This window comes from Bombus bifarius, unplaced genomic scaffold, assembly GCF_011952205.1.
Source record: "Bombus bifarius isolate JDL3187 unplaced genomic scaffold, Bbif_JDL3187 scf7180000008208, whole genome shotgun sequence".
Classification (NCBI taxonomy): Eukaryota; Metazoa; Arthropoda; class Insecta; order Hymenoptera; family Apidae; genus Bombus; species Bombus bifarius.
The window spans coordinates 644375-665932 of NW_022884511.1; the positions used below are offsets into that span (position 1 = coordinate 644375).

Genomic DNA, 21558 nt, shown 5'->3' on the forward strand with positions numbered 1-21558 from the left:
CTTCACTCCGAGCCAACACGCGTGCCTTCCTTCCTTCCGCTCTTCCCTTCCGTGCTCTCTCTTCCGCCGTTCAGCTCTTCCTTTCGACGCTCCAATTCCTCGCTCAACACCGACCATTCGATTTTCTTTCCTTCCCTCTCCTTTCTTTTCTTCGTTCCATTTCTTAACGCGATTCTTTCCCTCTTTTTTCAGACTGTCTTTCTGGAATGCGCTTTCGGAAGAAGCAGCGACTCGTTAACCGACCGAAACGCGATACGACGCGACACGCCGCGGCTCGACGCGACAGGACACACGTTACAAGACGATGTGCCATGGAAAACAAGGGGATGCTTCTATTCGCGGTCCATGTGTGGATCGGGACGCGCACGCGCTTCCATAAATCTCTCTGTGAAGTCCACGAGCCGCGTTTCGGACGTTCGTCCGTGCGTTACGACCGCTACGTGTTCATACCCGTGAATCGTCGCGTTCTCCTTCTGTCGTTTTCCCGCGTGCAACGATCCATCGATCCTACCACCTAACTTCCGTTTTGCGCAGATATTTTCAGGATATTTGCGACATAGAGAATTTATACTGGCTTTTCATAATGTCGGATAAGAAACGCAAGAGAAAAGTAGGATTCTTTGCTTTATCGCGTTTCTTTATCCTTTCGTAATCTCGGCAACGCATGATTTGTCACTCTTAGAAACGAAACGTTCGCTTGTTTCGTTCGTTTAGAGTTTAAAAGTGTCGTAGATTTGCCTGTTGTCATGTACAGTTAGTTGACAAATCAGGATATAATCCTATTTCCGTTCGGCGGTTTTGAGATTTCCAAAGTCTTCGTGTATGCGAAACGAAGGAATTTCGAGGGTCGCGCCGGCGAGATATTTCGGCCTCGAGAGCAACGAGCGAATATAGGGGAAGCACCCGCTTAAAAACGTCTCCCTAACGAACCTATTTACATTCGATAATTAAACGAACGCCCACGCAACGAAGCGTGCACGGCCAGACTTGAAAACAAAACTGCACCCCATACTCGACTCGTTGCTCTGTCGTCTATCCCGATTAATAATGCAACTTTAAAACCCTCGCCCGGTGTCGTTGTCTTAGGAACCTGAATGGTCGGTGTGAGTCAGCAAGATCCATTGGTAGAGCGTCGAGAACGTACGAAATACGAGCTGCATTGTCCTAACATCCCGCTTGTCGCTCTCAAGCACGGGAAGAGCAAAGCGAGTTAAAAAATCGCACGCGGGTCTGCTCGAACGACGGCCGTATATTCGGTTCTTTTCTATACGCGAACGGAGCTTTCGTTTCCCCGCGAACACGGAATGGTCTTCGCGAACGATAAGAATACAAAGATAGTGCGGTATACATGTGTACATATACGAACGTTTCAGATGGGATGAAAGAAAGAAAGTCGTTTTCGTCGGTTCAGGCGGTTCTCGAGATTCGCACGCGCTTAACTACGAGACTTGCCGAAGGATCGATGAGCTTTGAGAAAATCGTCCATGGAAAGGGACAGGAAAAGGAAACCGGCGGCCGAGCGAGCAGATGAGCGGAAGAGAGAAAAAAAGAGAAAGTTGTTTCAGATCCGCGCGTAACTCGTTGCATTGGCAAACGAATAAACGCGAAAATAGGTAGGAAGAAAGGGAAGGAATATAAACTCAGGCAGAGCGATGTAACGCGATGGAACAGCATTGGCCGTGTTCCAGATTTTCCTAAAATCCCCGCGGGAAAGCTATTTGCCGAAGTTATATGGCAGGAGGGTGGGTGTAGGGTCGATACTCGGTTTCGCCGAGGATATAAGCGGATTTTTTTACACGCGCGATAATTGAAGCACGCTCATTGTTTCTCGGTCGAGACCCTTTCGAGACCCCTTTATCTGCCGCGCCTTTCATCGGTCGGCTTTTTCGTAAACAGCGGGGCAGCGTTAATAGAGAAAACGGACGACATAATGCTGTCTGCGATTTCGAGCATTGTTTCAAATTCTATGTATATAGATACACATGTATATGTATACGTTTCGCTCCGACGACAGCAATTTGACTGTTCGATAGACCGGACGTAACTCATACGATGCCCCCGTTGACTAATAAAATACGTACCGCGCTTGTTTCCTCTCGTCTCGCGGTAGCTCGACACACGGCGTACCACGTACGACACGTTTGCTTCCACGACCGGTCTGAGTCTGTTGCAGCCGCAACCGCATAAGAGAAACTCGCGCCTTATCCTCGAAAAGCGACCGGTCATTGTTTGGTTATTAGATTTCTCCTGCCTCTACGGCCGTGTCCGCGGCCACGCTCGTGGTCGCGTTCAGCTCCATTCGTGTAATTGAATTTCTACCGTTCGGTTCGCTCGGGATCGGCCGAGACAGTTGCGTCCTGTTGGTCTAGGAACGATCCTTCCCTTTGCATTATCCATGTAAATTGCATAAAGGATGGTTGCGCTCCTCCACCATTTCCACCCTTTTTCCTACCATCTTCCTGGGAAGTTTGCATATCGCCGACATGCATTCGCCTCTAACCTGTTCGCCCCCAGTAGTTGGTGTAGACTCTTGAGCGATAACCAATCTATAGTCGGCCCACGGAATCAAAAACTGATTTCGCAACGTCGTTTCCGTATTTCGATGTATTCGATCGCGTTCGATTCGACATGATCCAAGACGAAGAAGTATTCGAGTTTTCCATCGTGCAGGTAACGCACGCTATTCCCTAGATAACTATTCGTGGAACGCGGACGTTCGCTCGCGAGCTTCGAATTGACCTCGCTTCCATTTCCATTTCAACTTCCATTTCGAAACGAAAGGAGCAACTCGACGTTACACGTTTGTTCCCAAACTTTCGACTATCGACGAACAAGCGGAAAAAGTGACCGTAAAAAAGAGAAAGCGAACTCTGACCGTCAAGTTTCGCGATGTGAGAACGGAAAGTCCTCTTGACGGTAGAATTCGGGATTACCAGTCGTCGGGAGAACAGTTTGCTGGAATCGAATCGAACAAAGTCGAGAGCAGAGACGGTTGGCTTCGAAAGAGACCCGAGGTATTAACGCTAGTCGTAGCTTCGCGTTAACTAGGTCTATTCTCTTCACCGTCGGGGATACAAGCGACTGTTGGAATTTCGAGATTCTCGGACGTTGCACGGCTGACGTTTACGAGCAAACTCGCGGGACCGCTGCACCCGATTTACCTTTCGCCCTCCTCTTTCTCGTCCTTTTGCCCGTAGACCATCCCCCGCTCACCACTCCGTGCGACGCGACGATCCATTCGAAGCTTCGCTGGAAACGTCATCGACTTATCCATGTGTGCTGTTCACTGGCTGCAAGTAGATTTCGAGCTTTGGATAATCGATGCGTTTCGCCATAAAAGCTCGAGGTATAAAAGCATGTGAGTAAGTTTGCGTAGTCGCGTGTCGCGTCGTGTCGCGTCGCCACGAGGCGGATCGAGCACCGAGATAACAAAACTTTCATAACCGAAATCGGGAGACGTGTTGTTCCTAAATTCCCAGCGAAGCTACTTCGCAAGCTCCCTTTATTCTCTACTTCGCGTCTCCGTCGAACCGTTCTATTCCACGTGCGATTTATTGATCCACGCACAATTCTACCTCGACCACCAACTCAAACTCGCTTCGACCAGTGGCGCTCAGTTACGCGTCGCTACTTTCTCTTCTTCTTTCCTTTCCCTCTTTTCCCGGATATTCCGGAAAACGCGAGATTGTTTATCTTCACTCGCGGCTCGTATCACCACGCGATACAACGTAGAGAAACCGATCTGAGGAAACCGAAGCAAAAGTTAAAGGACGTTGGCGGGCGGTTCAGATCGGACGAGGGAAACGGCGAGAATTCGACCGCTTTAACAGTCGAGCTTCGCGTTCCGTAATTGCAGCCAGGCGTTTCCATTACGAATTTAAATATTGATTCCCGCCGCCGCGCCACTGCCAGCCGTAATGGAATCTCGAAAGCTTGGAAACTGGGCTTTGGAGAGTATCGGTTGGACGAAGCTGCCTCGAACTCTGACCGAACTGTTCGTGTGTCGGAACCCTCCACTTTCCGCCTCTTCCGACGCATTCGGAATGGTAGATCAAAGTTACCAGTAACTAAGCGAAGTCGAGAGCTATGCCGGTTAATCCGCACTCTATCCCATCGGTGCGATTCGTTATTAACTTCGACTGGATACGTTCTTTCGCGACTTCCTTTCTCTCTTCCGTTTTCTCTACTTCCTTCGGTTTCGTTTCAGACGTTACGAAAAAAGAAGAAACCAACGAAAAAGAGGCGAAAGGACACAGCAAGCGAAGATCGATCGACGCGAGTATCTCGATTCCATGTTTGCGAAAATCGCTGGTTGCGTATATTCTCTCTTATTGACATTCGATATTTGGGTTAAACGAGCGCGTACGTTAGAGAGAGAGGGAGAGAGAAAGAGAGAGAGAGAGGGTGAGAGAGAGAGAGAGAAAGAGAGAAAGGAGCGCAATCATAGTGAAAGATGGATAAGCGGTCTCCGTCCCGTTGATCGCGTTTCATGTAGACGAGATGTCATTGGCATCTGTGATGTACTCCTGTAATAATAAGAGGTAATATGGAAAGGAAAATCTAATACGAAATGGTATTTTAATATGTACATATCTACGATCGGTAGGGTAAGTTAAATTCCGCTATATCTATGAAAAAATTGACGAGAGTATGATCGCGGTATCATATTGAGGAGTTTCGAGTTTTCAAAATATTCGATTTGTTTCGGGAAGCTAGTTGGAACAATTACGTTCACGATACGCACGTACATGTTCGATGATCCAGAATATTGTGACGTTCTACCTGGTCGTTCCATTACGTTTTCCAATTTAGAGTTTAGAAGGATTTGCTACCATCAGAGTGACTTATTCCCGCAGCGCGGCGATCGGATCGCACTGGCGCATCAATATTTACTTGTTCGTATTCGACGAACGACTACGATCACAGACCCATTGGTGCCTTGAATGCAACCTTACCTTACCTCGAAACTGCAACCATCCGTGAAGTCATCTTGATCGTAATTTTTTCTCTCAGTCATATTGGAATCGAAACCGCGCAAACACTGCAACATACTTCGAACGAAGTACCTTCGATATTCAGACACGGATAATTCTTTCAGAGATCCCCTGGATATTTCAAATGTCCCGATCGAGCGATGAGAATCATGATTGTCGGTCCACGTATATTTCATACGAATCAGAAGTTTCGGTAACTATTTAGAGAAGTTGTCTTCTATCTTATAAAAAAATTAGGATATCTACTAATATACAGGGTGGTTGGTAACTGGTGGTACAAGCGGAAAGGGGATGATTCTACGCGAAAAAAGAAGTCGAAAATATAGAATAAAAATTTTTTTTTTACTTCTTTTTTAATTTTTCCATCGAGACAACGATCTACAGTGAGATCCGTTATAACGTACCGCACGCGTACCGAGCGAAAATTCAAAGTCGATTTTCTCGAAAACAAAACCTCAAACGAAAAACTTTTCTTCTATATTTTCGACTTCTTTTTTCGCGTAGAATCACCCCCTTTCCGCTTGTACCATCAGTTACCAACCACCCTGTATATAATATATAATATCTATATATCTATAATAATATATAATAACTAAGCTTCGATTTACAATGATATCTTAACGATGACTGTTCCGACGCGACGTTAAAAAATCAAACCTTTATGTGGAGATATCTTTGAAAACTTGAGGAAGAATAGAAAAATAAACGCAGAAGCGTCCTCGTAATCGACGTTTTACATAGTAAACAGACATTTTCATGCCAACCGCATTTCCTGTAGAATCATTCGCGTGCAACGAGATCGGAAAAATTGCAAGCTAGCGTCGAACAAATTGAATCAGCTCTGCTCCTTGTAATTCATCGATCGTGATCGATCGACTTGTTCTCGCGAATATGGATAGGATCATTTGATTATGCGGGTTACCAACGCTTCCCTCGCTCTTTCGTTTTCGTCATATTATTATATCAATCTTGAAATGGCACATACTTTTCGGACTATCACGCGTCATATTCGAAGTTTGACGTAATTCTCGCACATTTATGATTTCTGAAACGAAAAGAAGAAACCATCGATGTTAAAGAAGTATCTTGCTAAATGAGGGGAGAGATGAGAAGCAACTAAACGAAAACTCCAACAAACTCGTTATTTTCTTTGTTGTTATCGGACAAAGTGTTGTACTAAAATACCTAGGTACAAAAGAATAAATAAGTAAAGGTAACGATAAAAATGGCTATAAAAGGATACTACAGAAAGCAAGGAAGCTGGAGAAACGCAGTCGTTTGGCGATCTGCCTGATACATTGTGACCAACGCAACGTAGCGAGGGTTTGGTAGGAATTCGTTGAGCGTGTAGGTCGATGCAATTTCCGAGCGTGGGAGAGCGAAGCGTGTCCGAACCGATTTTGCGGTCCTCCGAGACATTATTGTTCGCATCCGTTACTATTCCGGACGTAACGCGTAGCGAGATTAACGATTCGTCAATTAGCACGGCTAATGTATTTATGAGCCAACCTTGTAATCTCTTCGAATCTGTCCCCTCATTCGTTTTGCTTCTTCCCACATTCGTTAGAATACTGGGTCCATACTGTTATTCGCCAACAGTTCGCTATCTGTTGGACAAATATATGCATAAAAGAGATCGGTAAAAAGAACGAAAAATATTAAAAATCTTAAGTCTATTACGAAGTAATAGAGTAAGTAATAGTAAGTCTAAATCTTCTATTACAAAGAAAATTTCGTTTCTGACGTGAATTGGTGTATCGTGTAACGCACATACAGCACGCCAAATTCTTTTAGACAAACGAGAACAGGAAAAAGGACAAGCGCTCGTGCGCAAGTTTGCTTTGATCATAAACAGTTTATATTCGAGTTGACATTGATATTGCGAATCAAGGCATGAAACGTATTTCGTATCGCACCTCTCACTCGGTCGGATACTCGACTACGGATTTAGCTTCGAATAATAATATAATTGGACAATTCATAGAGGGTAAGTGCTCGTACTTGTGCCTATGAAACGCACGCTCTATTATTACGAACTACCGGCTTTGTAATGCAAAATCAATTTCCTCCTCCCATCTCATACTCATACGTCGCACTATGCAGTGTCGCGTTATCTAAGGATCGACGATCTGCTGCTTTCTCCTTGCCTTAGTCATTTTTTGATACTTTTTGTTCCTCGTTGTTCTTTATCGCGATTATGAAAGGCTAAAGAATTATTCGAATGAAAAACAATTGAACGCGAATCCAGCATATCTGTGTATATACATATGTATAATATATAACGGTAGTTTGCGCGAAATACGGAACTCGACACCCTCCTAAAGAACAGGAACAAAGTTTGGTAGGATCGGAGTGAAATCCTTTGGGGAATTTGATTTGCGTTTCGCGATGGAAAGCTTGGAAAATGCGATCCGTCGTTTGCGTAAAATCGCTTGGCTTAATATCAAGAGCTAAAGAGTTTCTACGAAGCTTCTTAAAAGAAACGACGACGAGAAGAAAAGGAAAAAACAAGGATAATAAGGATAGCGAGTGCAAAGGAGTAACGAGAAGAAAGTTACAAAACTACGTAGAAAGGAAAAAAAAAGGAGGGAAGAAATTTGTGAGCTTACTACCACCCTGTATTCAACCAAGATCGTTTCTAGTTTCGTAAATCTTTGAAAATATCCAAAGATAGCTAAAGGCTTTTAAAAGTGTCCATTCTTCTTCTTGCCTAACCAGTACAATTTATAGTCTCACGGTCGATTCTGCGGCACGTATACCCAATACACATAGGACCATGTCAGCCATAACGAACGATTCACCAACAGTGTTTACCAATCTCGGCCACTAAATTAGCCGATAATCATCGGCTTCTTTGATCCGAAATTTAGAAATTCTCTTACGAATTATCTTTGTCTACTTTTCGAATTCTACCTGCAAGTTTTCTTTTACTATAATCAGGTATCCTTGTTGGCTAACATTGTCCTATACATATAAACTTCGAAACGTTAAATGAAGGTGACGTCAAAGTGTCAGTAAACGTTCAGAGGTCAAATCGATTAACAAAATACCGTTAGAGAGAGAAAAGAGAGAGAGAGAGAGAGAGAGTAAAGATGAAGGAAATCGATAAAAAGGCTGAGAACGCGTTTTCGCGAGATTCCGGTGAAGCGTGATCAAGAGCAGGTAGTCGAAGAAATAGCGAAACGAAGAGAAAGTACGTGATCCGGAAGCTAGTACCGCCTATTGGAAAATCTAGCTATTATACGATGCGTCGTCCTCTAGGAATTGAGTCGACTGACCCCTTGGCGGCTAAGACCGTGCTTTACTTTGCCTTCTCGGAGAACCCATCCGAGGAAGAACGGTATTTTTATTCAAATTTCATTCGATCCGTTCTCGAACTTTCCCTCTACCCATCTCAGCCGGGATCGTATTATGCGGCTTCCCTCCAGTAAAATCGTCTCGCTCTAATGCCGAGACTTTGCAAATTTATTCTATTTGCCAAAAGCTGATCGTCGCTGTTATAAATTCGAATCTTCGTCCTTGACTCTGTTCGATGTTTGTCATTGCATTGCTACGTTATGTGTGGTGTCTTATGTTCACCATGATCGTATCTGGACGATTCATCCGACGAATTAACATCATGGCAAGCACATATTCCACGTATCTACGGTTTCTCAGATTAATATTCAAGTTACTACACTATCTTTGACTTTATTGCTTTGCACACGAATGGGTCGTTGAAATATCATTTTTAATCACATTACATTTAAAATTAAATTTTCACTAAAATTCCTTTTGACAAGAAATAGACATGCGTCAATAAAAAAAGAATAAAGATAAGAACAAGAACAGTGTGGTCTTTAGTTGGTGAAGAGATAATACCTTCAGCGGTCATGTACACGATAAGAGTTGCAAGTGCCGTAGCAATGTCAGCGCTGAGTTATCGTCTGGTTATTTGCTGCGAAATCGACCCACGCTTTGCCAAAGGCGTTCGGTAGCCAGAGTGAGGTGGTGATGGGGCTTAAACGAGAGCGGAACGACAGCCAAAACAACAAATATGGACGCCATGGTTTGAATAGGAAAGGAACGAAGTCGAAACACGATCTATCGTTACCATCGCCTCTACGTATAGACGTGTATATACATATTTTGGAGCTGACAATGAAGTGTGTATTGAGCAAATAGTATCGCTTCAGAAAAATTGATTTGATGAAAATATAAATGTTACAATTGTAGAACAGAAATACGTTGCGTGAAGTATAAAAAGATTAGGATCGCAAAATATTTTGAAATAGGACAAGAAAACGAAAGAAGACGATAAAAGAGAGCGGAATAGAACAAGCCGCGAGCATTTGTTGCGACGGTAGTTGCAGCACGAGAAGAGTTGCTAATGATTCGCTAACGAGATACGTGCTCGGTCTGTTTCGTACCGAAACGAAAGAAAAACCGACTACCTCAGAAATAAGAGAGAAGATCTCTTCCTCTCGAGACTTCCTCTCTATACCACCACTGACGAGCTTTGTCTTTATTTCGTTGTCTCTTCCTATGATTTCTTTTCTCTGGTTCTCTCCTTATTTCGTCGTATACGCTAGCAGTTGCTGCATACCTGTTCTGTCTATCGCATTCTGCGAATATGATACATAAATGTTATTAACACATTGTCTAAATGATTGTTCGTAGCAAGATCGCAACAATTATTATAGCTAACGATAGATAAAAGTCTGATAAAAGTTAAATACCGATTAAACATTACCAATAAATTTGACAATTTCGCGTCAATGAAAGATGATATTAGGATTGCTCGAAATGAACGATTATTCACCAAAATATTTATGCGTTGCAGACCTAAATCAACTCGCGACCAAATTGCAAAATCCCTGGTGAGAATATATCAACGAGAAGCAATGGTCTTCGTATATGTCAGCTTCCTCAATGGAACGATTTTTCCTCTTCTCCTCACTTTCTTTCCTCTTCTTCGCATTACTACCCCTCAGTCCTCGATCTAGGCTAGTTTTACTTCCAACCGCTTTACCTTCGAACTTTTATTTACGTGTCACCGGAAAAGCGTTCTCGTGTCTCAACATAGACGGGACCACTCTCTGACGCTGCATCTGCACGGATATTCCGATGCCTATAGTTTTCAAAGGCCGCGTTTCCATTAAAGTCTTGCCAACCAAGGATCTTTGCAAATCTATCGAGTAGATCTTTGTCTGCGAATATGCATTTACATCTTGATCGATGAATTTTTTCCATGTTACACGCTACGATATTCTTTCGTATACGCCAATTCCGTATTCGTGATTTTGGAAAATATTTATCTTTATCGCGACATATCGTTCTCGTCGATAATAATCGTTAGAACATTATCTATATTTCGAAACAAAAAGAAAACGCGTAACGCGTAAAATGTTTCGGGTGCGTCTGATAGCTCTTAAATTTTCTTTCTTCCATGATTAAAGGACGAATATTCCGATGTACGATAGGGAATCATTCGTGTTTTCCTCAATGTCATCCAATGGGCATTCGTATTCATTTGTTAAGACGTATGCACTGAATAAAAGTGATTTTCTGTCGGTATCATGACTGAATCCCATCGCCACGCGATGTCGCCATCTCCAATGCTTTAATCTTTAATGCTTATAAAGCGAGTTATTACTCAATAGTTAGCAAAATAAATTCTTTTCATTTTTTTTTTTTTTTTTTTTTGTTTATGTTGATACATATTGAAACTGTCTTGTAACATACTGAAACTGAATCATAAATGATTCTCTCTCTCAAAGGGGAACTTTCGCTGACGAATTTTGAATATACGTATGTCTCTTAGAATTTTTAGGTCTCGTTTCTTCCCATTTCTTTAAAACTTTAAGACTAGGTCTGAATTAAGATGGAACTTCCAGGCCACTGTCTATGTTTCCGATCATCTATTTGATTCCTTATAGTCAGTGTTTATACACAAATATTCCTTAACCCTGTTTTAAAGTACGTAATATATCTTCCATAAAAATCCGAGATTTTATAGCGCGTGCCTCTCTAAAAATATATAATTAGTTAAAATTTGGTGCCTTAATAGTTAAACATACATATGTATATATATTACATATACATGTGTATGTTTATTTATTTTACAATGTTCAGTTTTTTGCCTTTATCGTTAGAAACAAAAATTCCAATTTTTCTTTTTCTCTTTCTCTTTCTCTTAACAACAGTACATTTCGGGCTAACCATGCCCAACGTATCTTGACTTCGGTGATCTTATAGGTACTTAGTACCCGGTAGTTCCTACGTGTCTAAGACTATGATTATACGGAAAAACAATAAGCGGCAAGCGTTGAGCGGCAGAGCGGCAAAACAAGTGACGGTTGAGCGACAGAAAATAAATCAAACCTATAGATTTATACGGAATAAGCCACACAGCTGAGCGATGAATTATCACTCACCGTTTATCGGTATGATTTACTCTATATAAATCTATAGGTTAGGTTAATTTTCTGTCTCTCTATCGCTTACCACTTATCGCCCTCTTTTATAGTAGCACGAACTAAAACACGAAGGCCGTTGAAGAAGTGTATATATGGACGTATAACAAAAGCGGAATTTGATTTTATCGACTTCGATAGTTGGATTGAATATAAACCGTAGATGGCATCATTGGCATAACTGAATGACAACATGCTGCAATAAATTACCTCGTCGGTGCCAAAACAAAACCTATACTTTTTTACACGATCGGTATTTCAGAACATATGACACGAAGTCCCACAAAATGTTAGATCTATCTGTCTGTATTTAGTCAATGCTTATACTAACCAACGCCCATGAATAAGTAACTATTCTTCCAAAAATATCTCAAAATGATTGTAAAAAATGTGATCGCGAGTGTTAATTTGTTACTTTTATTCTCAGTGGTAGGTAAGTGTACATGTTTTCGAATAAAAATTACTTTGGCATATTTTATTTTACATAAAGAATCGGTTCGTTCATTTTAAGGTTATGAATAAACTGCGGAGTTTTGTGTAAATTTATATTTTTGAAAATATAGTTAAAAAGGTATAGCCTCAGTACAAGGTTGTTATACCAAGTATTATAAAAAAAACATTATACTTTGAACATTTTATATATTTCTTCATAGTATGCACATTCTTTGCAATTTGTCACTTTCAAAATCTTTATTACTGCAGAAAATTTCGCAGTCTAGTTATTACTATGTTTCGATCGATTTTTTAGTTCGTTTAAATAAATTTTAGGCACTCAAGCGATTCGTTGTTATCAATGTAGTAGTGACACCGACCCTAAAGGCGAAGATTTGTGTGGAGCGTATGAAAAATTTGATAAAGACAAAAACATCGCTGTAGAATGTAACAGCGAAGAGTCATACATGCCTGGCACTTTCTGTGTTAAAATAACACGTCAGAGCCCTCGTGGTTTTATCTGTAAGTTTACTTCTTTTAAATTTTGTATTACTACATATTTAGCTCTTCTCAACAAGTTAAAACACGTGGTGCGCTTACTACTACATCCATTTGATAATTTCATTGCTAATCTAGTTCTCATTGTTTATTATTTTGATCAATTTTCGAAGGGGACGGTAGATGGCGACAAGTGATCCGTCGATGTTCTTCCGTTGCCAGTACCGGAGTCACGGGTGTTTGTAACTGGGGAGTGTATGAAAATGGTGTATATTGGGAAGAATGTTCCTGTTCTGAAAATTCTTGCAATACGGCATCAACTTTATCGTCATTTTCAATAATCATTTTATTGAGTCTTGCTATTTCGATTATTATATTCTCTTTAAGATGACAATATAGAATACTAAGATAACATCACCAAGAATAAGGGAGATTCGAATGGTTGGTTACAAACGTAACAGTATCATATAAAAAGTAGCCTTATTTTAATAAATGAAAGGAATCCGTCCAGAATTATATCAGAATCCGTCCATTTTCAATTATTACATAAATTTATATGATTAATATGTATTTCATAATTTTATAAGGTAAGCAAGTCAATTTTTATCGTACATTTTTGTATTAAATTCAGCCTACAATTTTGTATTTAATTAAGTGTAAATAATCTACAGTAATATTCAAAGCTGCTGTATAATTACATGCAATAAACAACATTGTTGGCATAAATCAACTTTGTTAGTAATATAATTTCTTCTGAATCTGTATTTTTCTTTCAATCTTTCTCTTTACATAAATTGCTCTTAGACCTTTTCGCCAGTGATAATATTGACAGCTAACAAAAATTTATGTAGAAGAGTGAACTGTTTACATGGGAAACATGTTTGGATAATTGAGGTTCTGCTGTATAAAATATTTCATAGCTAAGTAAAATTATTAAAGTATTATAATTTAAGATATCTTATAAAACTTTATTAGATGTTAGTACTTAACCCTCCGTGAGCAAGCATACTTTTTGCATCTTCCATGGGCAATCTGAGTCATCTATAATTAACCTTCTTACTATTCTTCTGACTTCCAAAAAATCTCAAAAGATTCTAAAATACTTATTTTTATTTTTTATTACTTAAATACTTATTTTATTATTTATTTAAAGAGTTGTTAACAAAAATAAAAATTCGAAGGAAAGTTTAAAAAAAGGTAGTAATTTGTTTAAAAATAAATATTTTTGCAATATATAAATATAAAAGAAAGTTATTACATAGTTTTGAATTTTTTGTTATAATCTTTTAGAAAATTGCATGCACATTCGCAACGGCTTCGAGAAGTATAATTATTTTAAAATCTGAATTTTGAGGAATTTTGAAACAATAATGCAGGAAAAATCAATGTATGTATTACAAAAAGTTACGGAAAATGTATAAAAGAAAACCTCATCGATTTCGATGATTTTTTAATATGTGATGGAGGACACGATTAAGAACGATCTCTTTTTATACATATTACTGGCGGTCAGCCTTAATTTCCGAGATATTTGCAAAAAACAGTCGCTTCTACTACAGTGAATTTTGGATACAATTGTACATTTGTGGTAGCGCATGCGTCAATATTGGTTGCTGGCTGCCTTACGCTATATTAATACTCACACTCTGCTATAGGATTTTATTTTTATTACAGCGATCAAGGCGAATCTCAAAAATTTTATCAGATATTAGGAAAATAACAAAAAATAAAAATGTACTTACTTCCGAAAATATTAACGAGCAACCTTGGTCGTTCACGGTACAAGAACAATTTTTATTACTTGCTGTTCTAGAATAAACCGACTTGCACCAAATTCCCATTAGTTCTAACGACCCAGTTAGTTTTTGTCTGAAACTTTTGATTACCTGCAATATAATACATATGAATGATTCCTTGCTTCATAATTTCTTCTTATTTTTACATTTGAAGCAGTTGATACTTTTTTACCAAGTAACTATAACATGAAAATGGTTTTGCTGGTGCTGGTACATAAAATTTCAAATTTGATGTGGCCTTATCAAATGTTATATGTTGATTATTAATCTTTATTAATAATACGATAAATTCAACAATGATCCATAGTAATGTATTATAAAAATAGACAGTCTAATAGATGAAATCTCATGCACATGTCTAACAAAGATTTCATTAATTTTAAGAATTGTTGAAATAATTGACTTTGATTTAAAATAATAAGATTATAAAACTAAATTATGTATATTAATTTGTATAATGAAATTAAAATAGATGTTTATATTATAATTAATATAATGTTGTTTTTTTTATACGTGGGGAAATCCTCATGGACACTCCCGCCGCCTGCTCTTCTGAGAAGCGTAGTATAGGTAGTGTCGGACTTTACCGACTAAAACCCCAAGGTGGACCACTTGACACTCGGCTGGGATGCCCCAGAACCTCTTTCGAATTACTGCTGGAGCACTGCTGCGTCTTCTCCTGTCTGAGGGAGTCGTTCCTTGGTTAGTTCGGGCATTGGGAGGGACCATCCGTCTCAATGCTATCCCCTGGGCCGTTGTGCAAGTCTAAGGAGATCCAGATCCTCCTCGGCGTGTCGGTCCCTTAATATAATGTTGTCTGCAGAAAGGCTATTTGCAATTGTACCTGTTTGAAATTGTAAAATAATATCTGCTTCTTTATTAAAATCAAACATCAAAATGATTTTTTTGCAGAATTGGAAAAACTAAAATAAGAAATATGTCATAATTAATATTATAATATGAGTTAAAATATTTCCATTTCTATTATTTCCACAAGTACAATCAGAATATACTTAGAATGAAATAAAATGAATATTTAATATGAAAATCTATAAATTCTTCTACATGTTCTGTATTCACACAATTTTTTGTAACAGCAAGACCCATAAACATTATTGCAACTTTATCTTTTGATGTCAAGAAACTCTACAAAATAACAAGTATTAATAATTCGAAATAAATAATATTAAATCTAATTTTTATACTAACATTTTCTCAATTAAATTTATATTTCAATTTTTATATTTCTGGTGGTTTGACAAAACAGTAAATTAAAATTGTTAATTTTCAGCACTGTCAGAAGCACTTATATATATCTCACATTGATTGCAGTGCAAACTCAGATGTTATATTTTAGATATGAAAGTTGGTAACTATACTGCGAATTTTCATGCAAATTCATATATTTTAAAATATAATTAAAAAAGTAGAATGTCAATAGGTATTGAAAGGAATTCCCGAAATTCAATATTGCTATCTTATTTCGAATTAAGCAGATTTTGTAAAATTTTTTCATATAACAGAGAATGAAATTAAAAAAGAGTCGATAATTAACCTCCAGGAAAGACATAAAACGAATAATAGTATTTCGCTGGTTTAAGCAAAATTTACTAGTTATGTAAAAAAAAACAACTAGATATTATATTACAGGTAGGCAACCTTAGCTAGAAACCAATGTGTTAGGAACTATAGTCAGAGAAGAAATCTTTCCTGTTTGATTGCACGCCAGCATATACAAGAATCTAACTATTTAATTTCGATGTTAGGGATCTGCTCTGATTGGTTCCACACTAGAGTAAACAAGAGGCTATTTAGTTCCACGCTAGAAGAACCTATTTAATTACACGGTTTTACGGAAAAGTTCATATCTACTTTTCTATCTAAGATAGATAAGTATGAGAATAACAAAATCGCGTAATAATTAAATTTAGTTGTCTAAGAATGAGAAATTAATCATTTATAATATTTTTTTTTTAGAAAATAAAAGCAAATCCTTCCTTTCAAACAACAACGGATCAGTACAATTGTACAATAATTTTAATAAAATTCTTTATACACAATAGATTTAACAATTTTTAGATTTGAAATTAAATTTATTTTCCTTGCGATAATATTTTTATTATAAGAAAACCTAAATTTCATTTTAGTAGTAATTTTAGTAGTTGATAGTTTGCGAGTAATATTTCTGGCGCGATATATCTGTTTTACTTTCGTATTTGTTTATAAAAATGATAAAAACAAAAGTATAAACTAACTGTACATAAGATTTGAAGTCATCACACATTTTTTTTCTATGATTTTTATCCATCTTACTTTCATTACTGAGTAAAGCTTATTAATTCTCTGAATCTGTCTATAATTCTCTTAATCTATAGATTTAATCTATGAAGGATTATAATACATCTTGAGATTGATAATTTAACGCAGATATGCTTAATACCTGAGATTGTATCCAAAGACCGCCTTTTGTTTAAATGCTTAACATTATAAATAACAATATGTAATGACACGAGAAAAATAGAAAGAACAATGGGCTAGTATGCTATGGTATATCATGTTCGTGTCTATTTTTATCACCTATTAAACAAATGTAAGCCTTAAGCTAAAGATCCATTAACAATCAAAAATGAAACAATTTGCTCCAATGTATTTATATGGAACCGTTCCTATAGACCAGCTAAACTGGAAAATTATTTGAAAAATTGGTTTCATACAAATATATGGGACCGTTTCCACTGAAGCCATGTTCAAGTGCCTTGAAGGCCGATTTAGCACGGACTAGCATGGAGATGCCTCGTGAGCAATTTTTCGGCGATGTCACAAAGGCCCATCAAGCCCTAACCGCATCGTAGTCCATACCACAATCGGTTGATCGCTACGCTATTGTTTCTGCTTGTCAGTTTGTAAACTTGTTACGATTAGCAACCAAAATTTATTCGAATGACGAATAACAAAAAAAGAATAAACAATAAATACATAATTAACATTAAGCACTTAGTATCATAATGATGAAAAGTACACATATTTGGTTGTTAATATTTGACGGAAAACTAAAATTTAATGATTTTATTTATGTTTTTTAACATATCTAAAACATTTTCTTGTTTTTTACTATTATTTAACCATCTGAAAAATAGTTTGTATCTATTTAATCATCAAACATTCCAATTTACAAACAAATAAATTTAATACATATACAAATAAATAACAGATAGCAAATTTCAATCATAAATAGTAAATAATTTATATCATTACGATGCATGACTCACCCATCGGTAAGGTCCAGATCTATTTGTTGTTTCTATTAACATGGGTTACATGCGGCGGATCTGATGATTCTGGAGGGACGTGTACATTATAAAGCAGCAGTCCCTCAAAGAGCTTTCCCGCAATCTTGTGAAGGCCCTTTCTTCAACGACATAACAGTTTTTGCCTGCTCTTAAACAAAAGAACAGCGCTTCCGCTCAGCTCTATGCTGTAAAACCGGCAAAGTGTCTTAAAAAATATTCATGCCAATATAATTGACATGCCGAGTGCCAAGGGTTAATGTTAATGTTAATGTTAATGTCTGAATGGTGTATAGAAAACATATTAAAATTATTGAATTATTCTACTGATCCATTATCGGTTGAAAGGGAATAGTCTCTTGTTTTCTCTAACAAAAATATTGTAAGGTAGATCAGAGACGTGTTCAATATAGGTCAGCTTCTAACATTTAACTTTTACTGAAAATGGTTACATCTATACGCAATGGAGTCTCTACTCCATCTGACTATTTTTTCTCCGTGGAAACTTCGCGTATTTTCAGCAGCACGTTTGGTGGGAGTATTGTTACTAGGAGATGTTGGTGACGAAACGGGTTTATGACACCACCAATTTGCTATTGAGGCTGTACTGAAAAACTTTAAAGAATCATGCCTTATGGAATGTTCTTTCTTGGAAATCATGGCTTTCTCAAAAATAGATTTTCAGTCATAAACCGTGCTAGCCGTTTACACAATTTCTTCTTTGTTAGCGTAGTTAGCCGCTACAATATAGTAAACAATTAATTTCTCTTTCTTAGGCAACTTACAATTAATCTAATTATTGCGCGATTTTTGTGATTCTTATACTTGTCCATCTCGAATAGAAAAGTAGATATAAATTTTTTCATCTAACCGTACAATTAAAAGGTTCTTGTAGCGTAGAATTAAACAAGATAGATCTCTAACTTATAGGTTCTTGCATATGCTAACGTGAATTACCGTTCAGTATCGTCCATATGGTGCAGCACTAGCTAGGGAATCATAAGCGTGAGCACTTTCATTTCCACTCTGCTATAGTTTGTCCAATGAGACGAAAGAGTAGATATAAACAAAACCTGATTGCTGTGACTGCAGCTATTGACTCCCAAGTAGTGACGCTGTATATTGGTAATTCTGATTATTGTGAATTGTGGGGAATTTTATATTAAAATTGTTGAATTTTTTCATAATTTGCGCATGTCTTGCGCTTCTCTCTCGCTTTGTTGTATACAACCACTCTTTTCTTTGCAAATGTTCAAGTTCGAAGTTTGATCAGTGTTAAAGTGGCATGTGATATTGGTGAAGAAAGGTTAGAAGTTATTACACGGACAAAAGTATTTGCTGTTAAAATTGAAATAGACTATCATATACAATGAATATTGCGGATGGAGTTGGATATACGCGATCGGAAGTATTTGTACTTGTGGCAAGAATATCGTTTATTGCGGCTTTTGGATTTTTCAGTATGAAATGGATTATGAATCAACTTGATCCTACGAACAATGCAAAGAAAAAAGCCAGAAAAAAGGTTATACATTAATCATTTAATATTTTCAAAAATTAAGTCTTACATAACCTTTGTTCTCTATATATTAAAAAGGTAATCTTAATTTTTTATATATTTTCTATGAAAAAGTGTGATTTAAATGTTCTATAGGCACAAGAACAGTTACGAAAATTGGCCAAAACTGATAACCTACTGTGGACAGTAGATATGGATCAGTTGACAGATTATGAAATGATGATAGCTAATCATATAGTAGATCCCAAAGATATTCGAGTTTCATGGGAAAATATTGCAGGCCTTGAACATGTTATACAAGAACTCAAGGAAACTGTAATACTGCCTATACAAAGAAAGGAATTATTTGAAGACTCTCAATTAACACAAGCACCAAAGGTATATGATTCTATATTGTTAAATGATTTATATATTATAATCTGTATTTTAATTTTAGGGTGTGTTGTTGCATGGGCCACCAGGTTGTGGTAAAACAATGATTGCCAAAGCAACTGCTAAAGAGACTAAAACATGTTTTATTAATTTAGATGTAAGCATTCTAACTGATAAATGGTATGGTGAAAGTCAAAAATTAACTGCAGCTGTATTTTCATTAGCTGTGAAACTTCAACCATGTATAATCTTTATTGATGAGATAGGTTAGTGAGAAAGAAGAATGTATCATAATGTATTTTGTGCTATCATCAATGTTGTAAAATATTCTGTGGATTTTTTCATAGATTCATTTTTAAGAGCACGTAATTCACAAGATCATGAAGCAACAGCAATGATGAAGGCACAATTTATGTCTCTTTGGGACGGATTAATTACAGATTCTTCTTGCACTGTTATAATAATGGGTGCTACTAACAGACCACAAGATTTAGACAGAGCTATTCTTAGACGTATGCCAGCTACTTTCCACATTGGTTTGCCAGTAAATAAAATTTATACAAATTGATAAAAATCGTGTGTTCTTGCATATATATCACATATTCATGTATGAAATACTGCATATTTACTGCATATGTAACATACAGTTCTTATATATATAATGATATATATTTCAGAATGAGCAACAACGAATGCAACTTCTGAAACTGATCTTAGATCATGAACCAGTAGCTGAAAATGTGGATATAGCAAAACTGGCGAAAATAACGGAAGGCTTTTCTGGATCAGATCTGCAAGAACTTTGCAGAAATGCGTCGATTTATCGTGTTCGAGATTATTTGCGAACTCATACACAGTTAATATTTATGTTTAATCATTACTATAAGAATATATGTAAAAGTTAATATTAAAACGCATAATTAACTTTTTTTGTATTGCAGAGAGGCAAGTACTACCAGTACTGACGATGAGGAATATCATGATGCAGTACGACCTATAACAATGGAAGATCTTCTCACATCGTACAAAAAAATAAAAACATCTAAAATACATACGGGTACTCTTAGTGCTCTTAAATCTGATATAGACTAAACAAGATATTATAATATATCAATCTACTTTAAAATTCTTTTATTAAAAAAAAAAAGTTAGGGAAACAATTTTATAGTAATATTTCTCCTTTTCAAATATCCAAATATGTGTAAAAAAAATGTTTGCCTTACTGCAAAATTTCATAATTGATAAATAATTACTTACACTAAAAGGAATAGAGCGCGTGAAAGAAGAATGTATATATGCATAACCATGTATATAATATAAAGTTACGTTTGATAAAATTATTAACCTACATATTTCAAGACGAAAAAATTTGAGTCTAATTTAAATTATTATACTGCGTACAACACATTGGTTTAATAAGGTTTATGATACAAAGATGATGTAAAAAAGCCTATACTTTCTTCACACGCAATTTGATTAAAAGTCACTGAATTTTTCAACATTTATATTTTGCCATTTTAATTTAATTCTATTTTAATTTCTTTTTTATTAGTTAGTGAATTAAAATTAATCATACTGGTAGTTTCTAAATATGTCCGTGCATAACAGTGCATTTAAGTGTATATACGTGATTTCGATTAATATAAGAAATATTAATATGGATATATCTTCATTATTGTTATGTAAATTAATTTGTTAATTGATTGTTACTTAAATGTATAAGCTTTTGTATTTATCAGTGTACAGATAAGAATTCATAATTCTTGTTCATAAATAAGCAGATATTTCGAATATTATTATTAATCGCGTCTTCGCAATTGATAAAAACAAAATTAGCAGCGATAAAGAAATTATTATATCTAATGCACAAATAATTTAAACTTGAGATGGAGACTATAACCAAACTTAACAGTACGTGTATAGAAAAATTAACACTGTTCGAAAATAATTTTGTGTAAAAGACAATGAAAATTTATGAAATACCGAAAAGAAAGAATTATAGTTTCATATATTAAATAGTTTGTTTCTATGTATACGTATATGGCATTTGGTTAAAGATTACAATAACTTTTAATCAGCATTTGTAGTATAAAGAAGAAAAAATTAATAATATTAATAAAATATGATTTTAAGTGTGAGGAATCGGCATTCATAAAATGTTTAGAGAAATAATCTTTGTAGTTTAATAGAAATATTTGATAAAAA

The 21558-nt window shown here is 36.6% G+C and overlaps 1 protein-coding gene and 2 long non-coding RNA genes across 3 annotated transcripts; 1 reads left to right on the top strand and 2 right to left on the bottom strand.

Moving 5' to 3' along the window:
- Positions 1 to 11723: 11723 nt before the first annotated feature.
- Positions 11724 to 21388, top strand: LOC117210702 (ATPase family AAA domain-containing protein 1-B). Its single transcript, XM_033453982.1, is given in 9 exon segments — positions 11724 to 11882; positions 12218 to 12403; positions 12553 to 12787; positions 18831 to 18987; positions 19117 to 19359; positions 19418 to 19619; positions 19701 to 19897; positions 20031 to 20209; positions 20295 to 21388. Coding segments are annotated over 9 exon segments (1608 nt in total). The 5' UTR covers positions 11724 to 11824; the 3' UTR covers positions 20446 to 21388.
- LOC117210704 lies at positions 12954 to 16173 on the bottom strand. Its single transcript, XR_004488141.1, has 2 exons — positions 14763 to 16173; positions 12954 to 14265 (listed from the first exon to the last, which is right to left on the bottom strand). It is a non-coding gene; the product is annotated as an uncharacterized LOC117210704 (long non-coding RNA).
- Positions 16718 to 18551, bottom strand: LOC117210703. The gene is made up of 2 exons (XR_004488140.1): positions 18248 to 18551; positions 16718 to 17650 (listed from the first exon to the last, which is right to left on the bottom strand). It is a non-coding gene; the product is annotated as an uncharacterized LOC117210703 (long non-coding RNA).
- Positions 21389 to 21558: the final 170 nt, after the last annotated feature.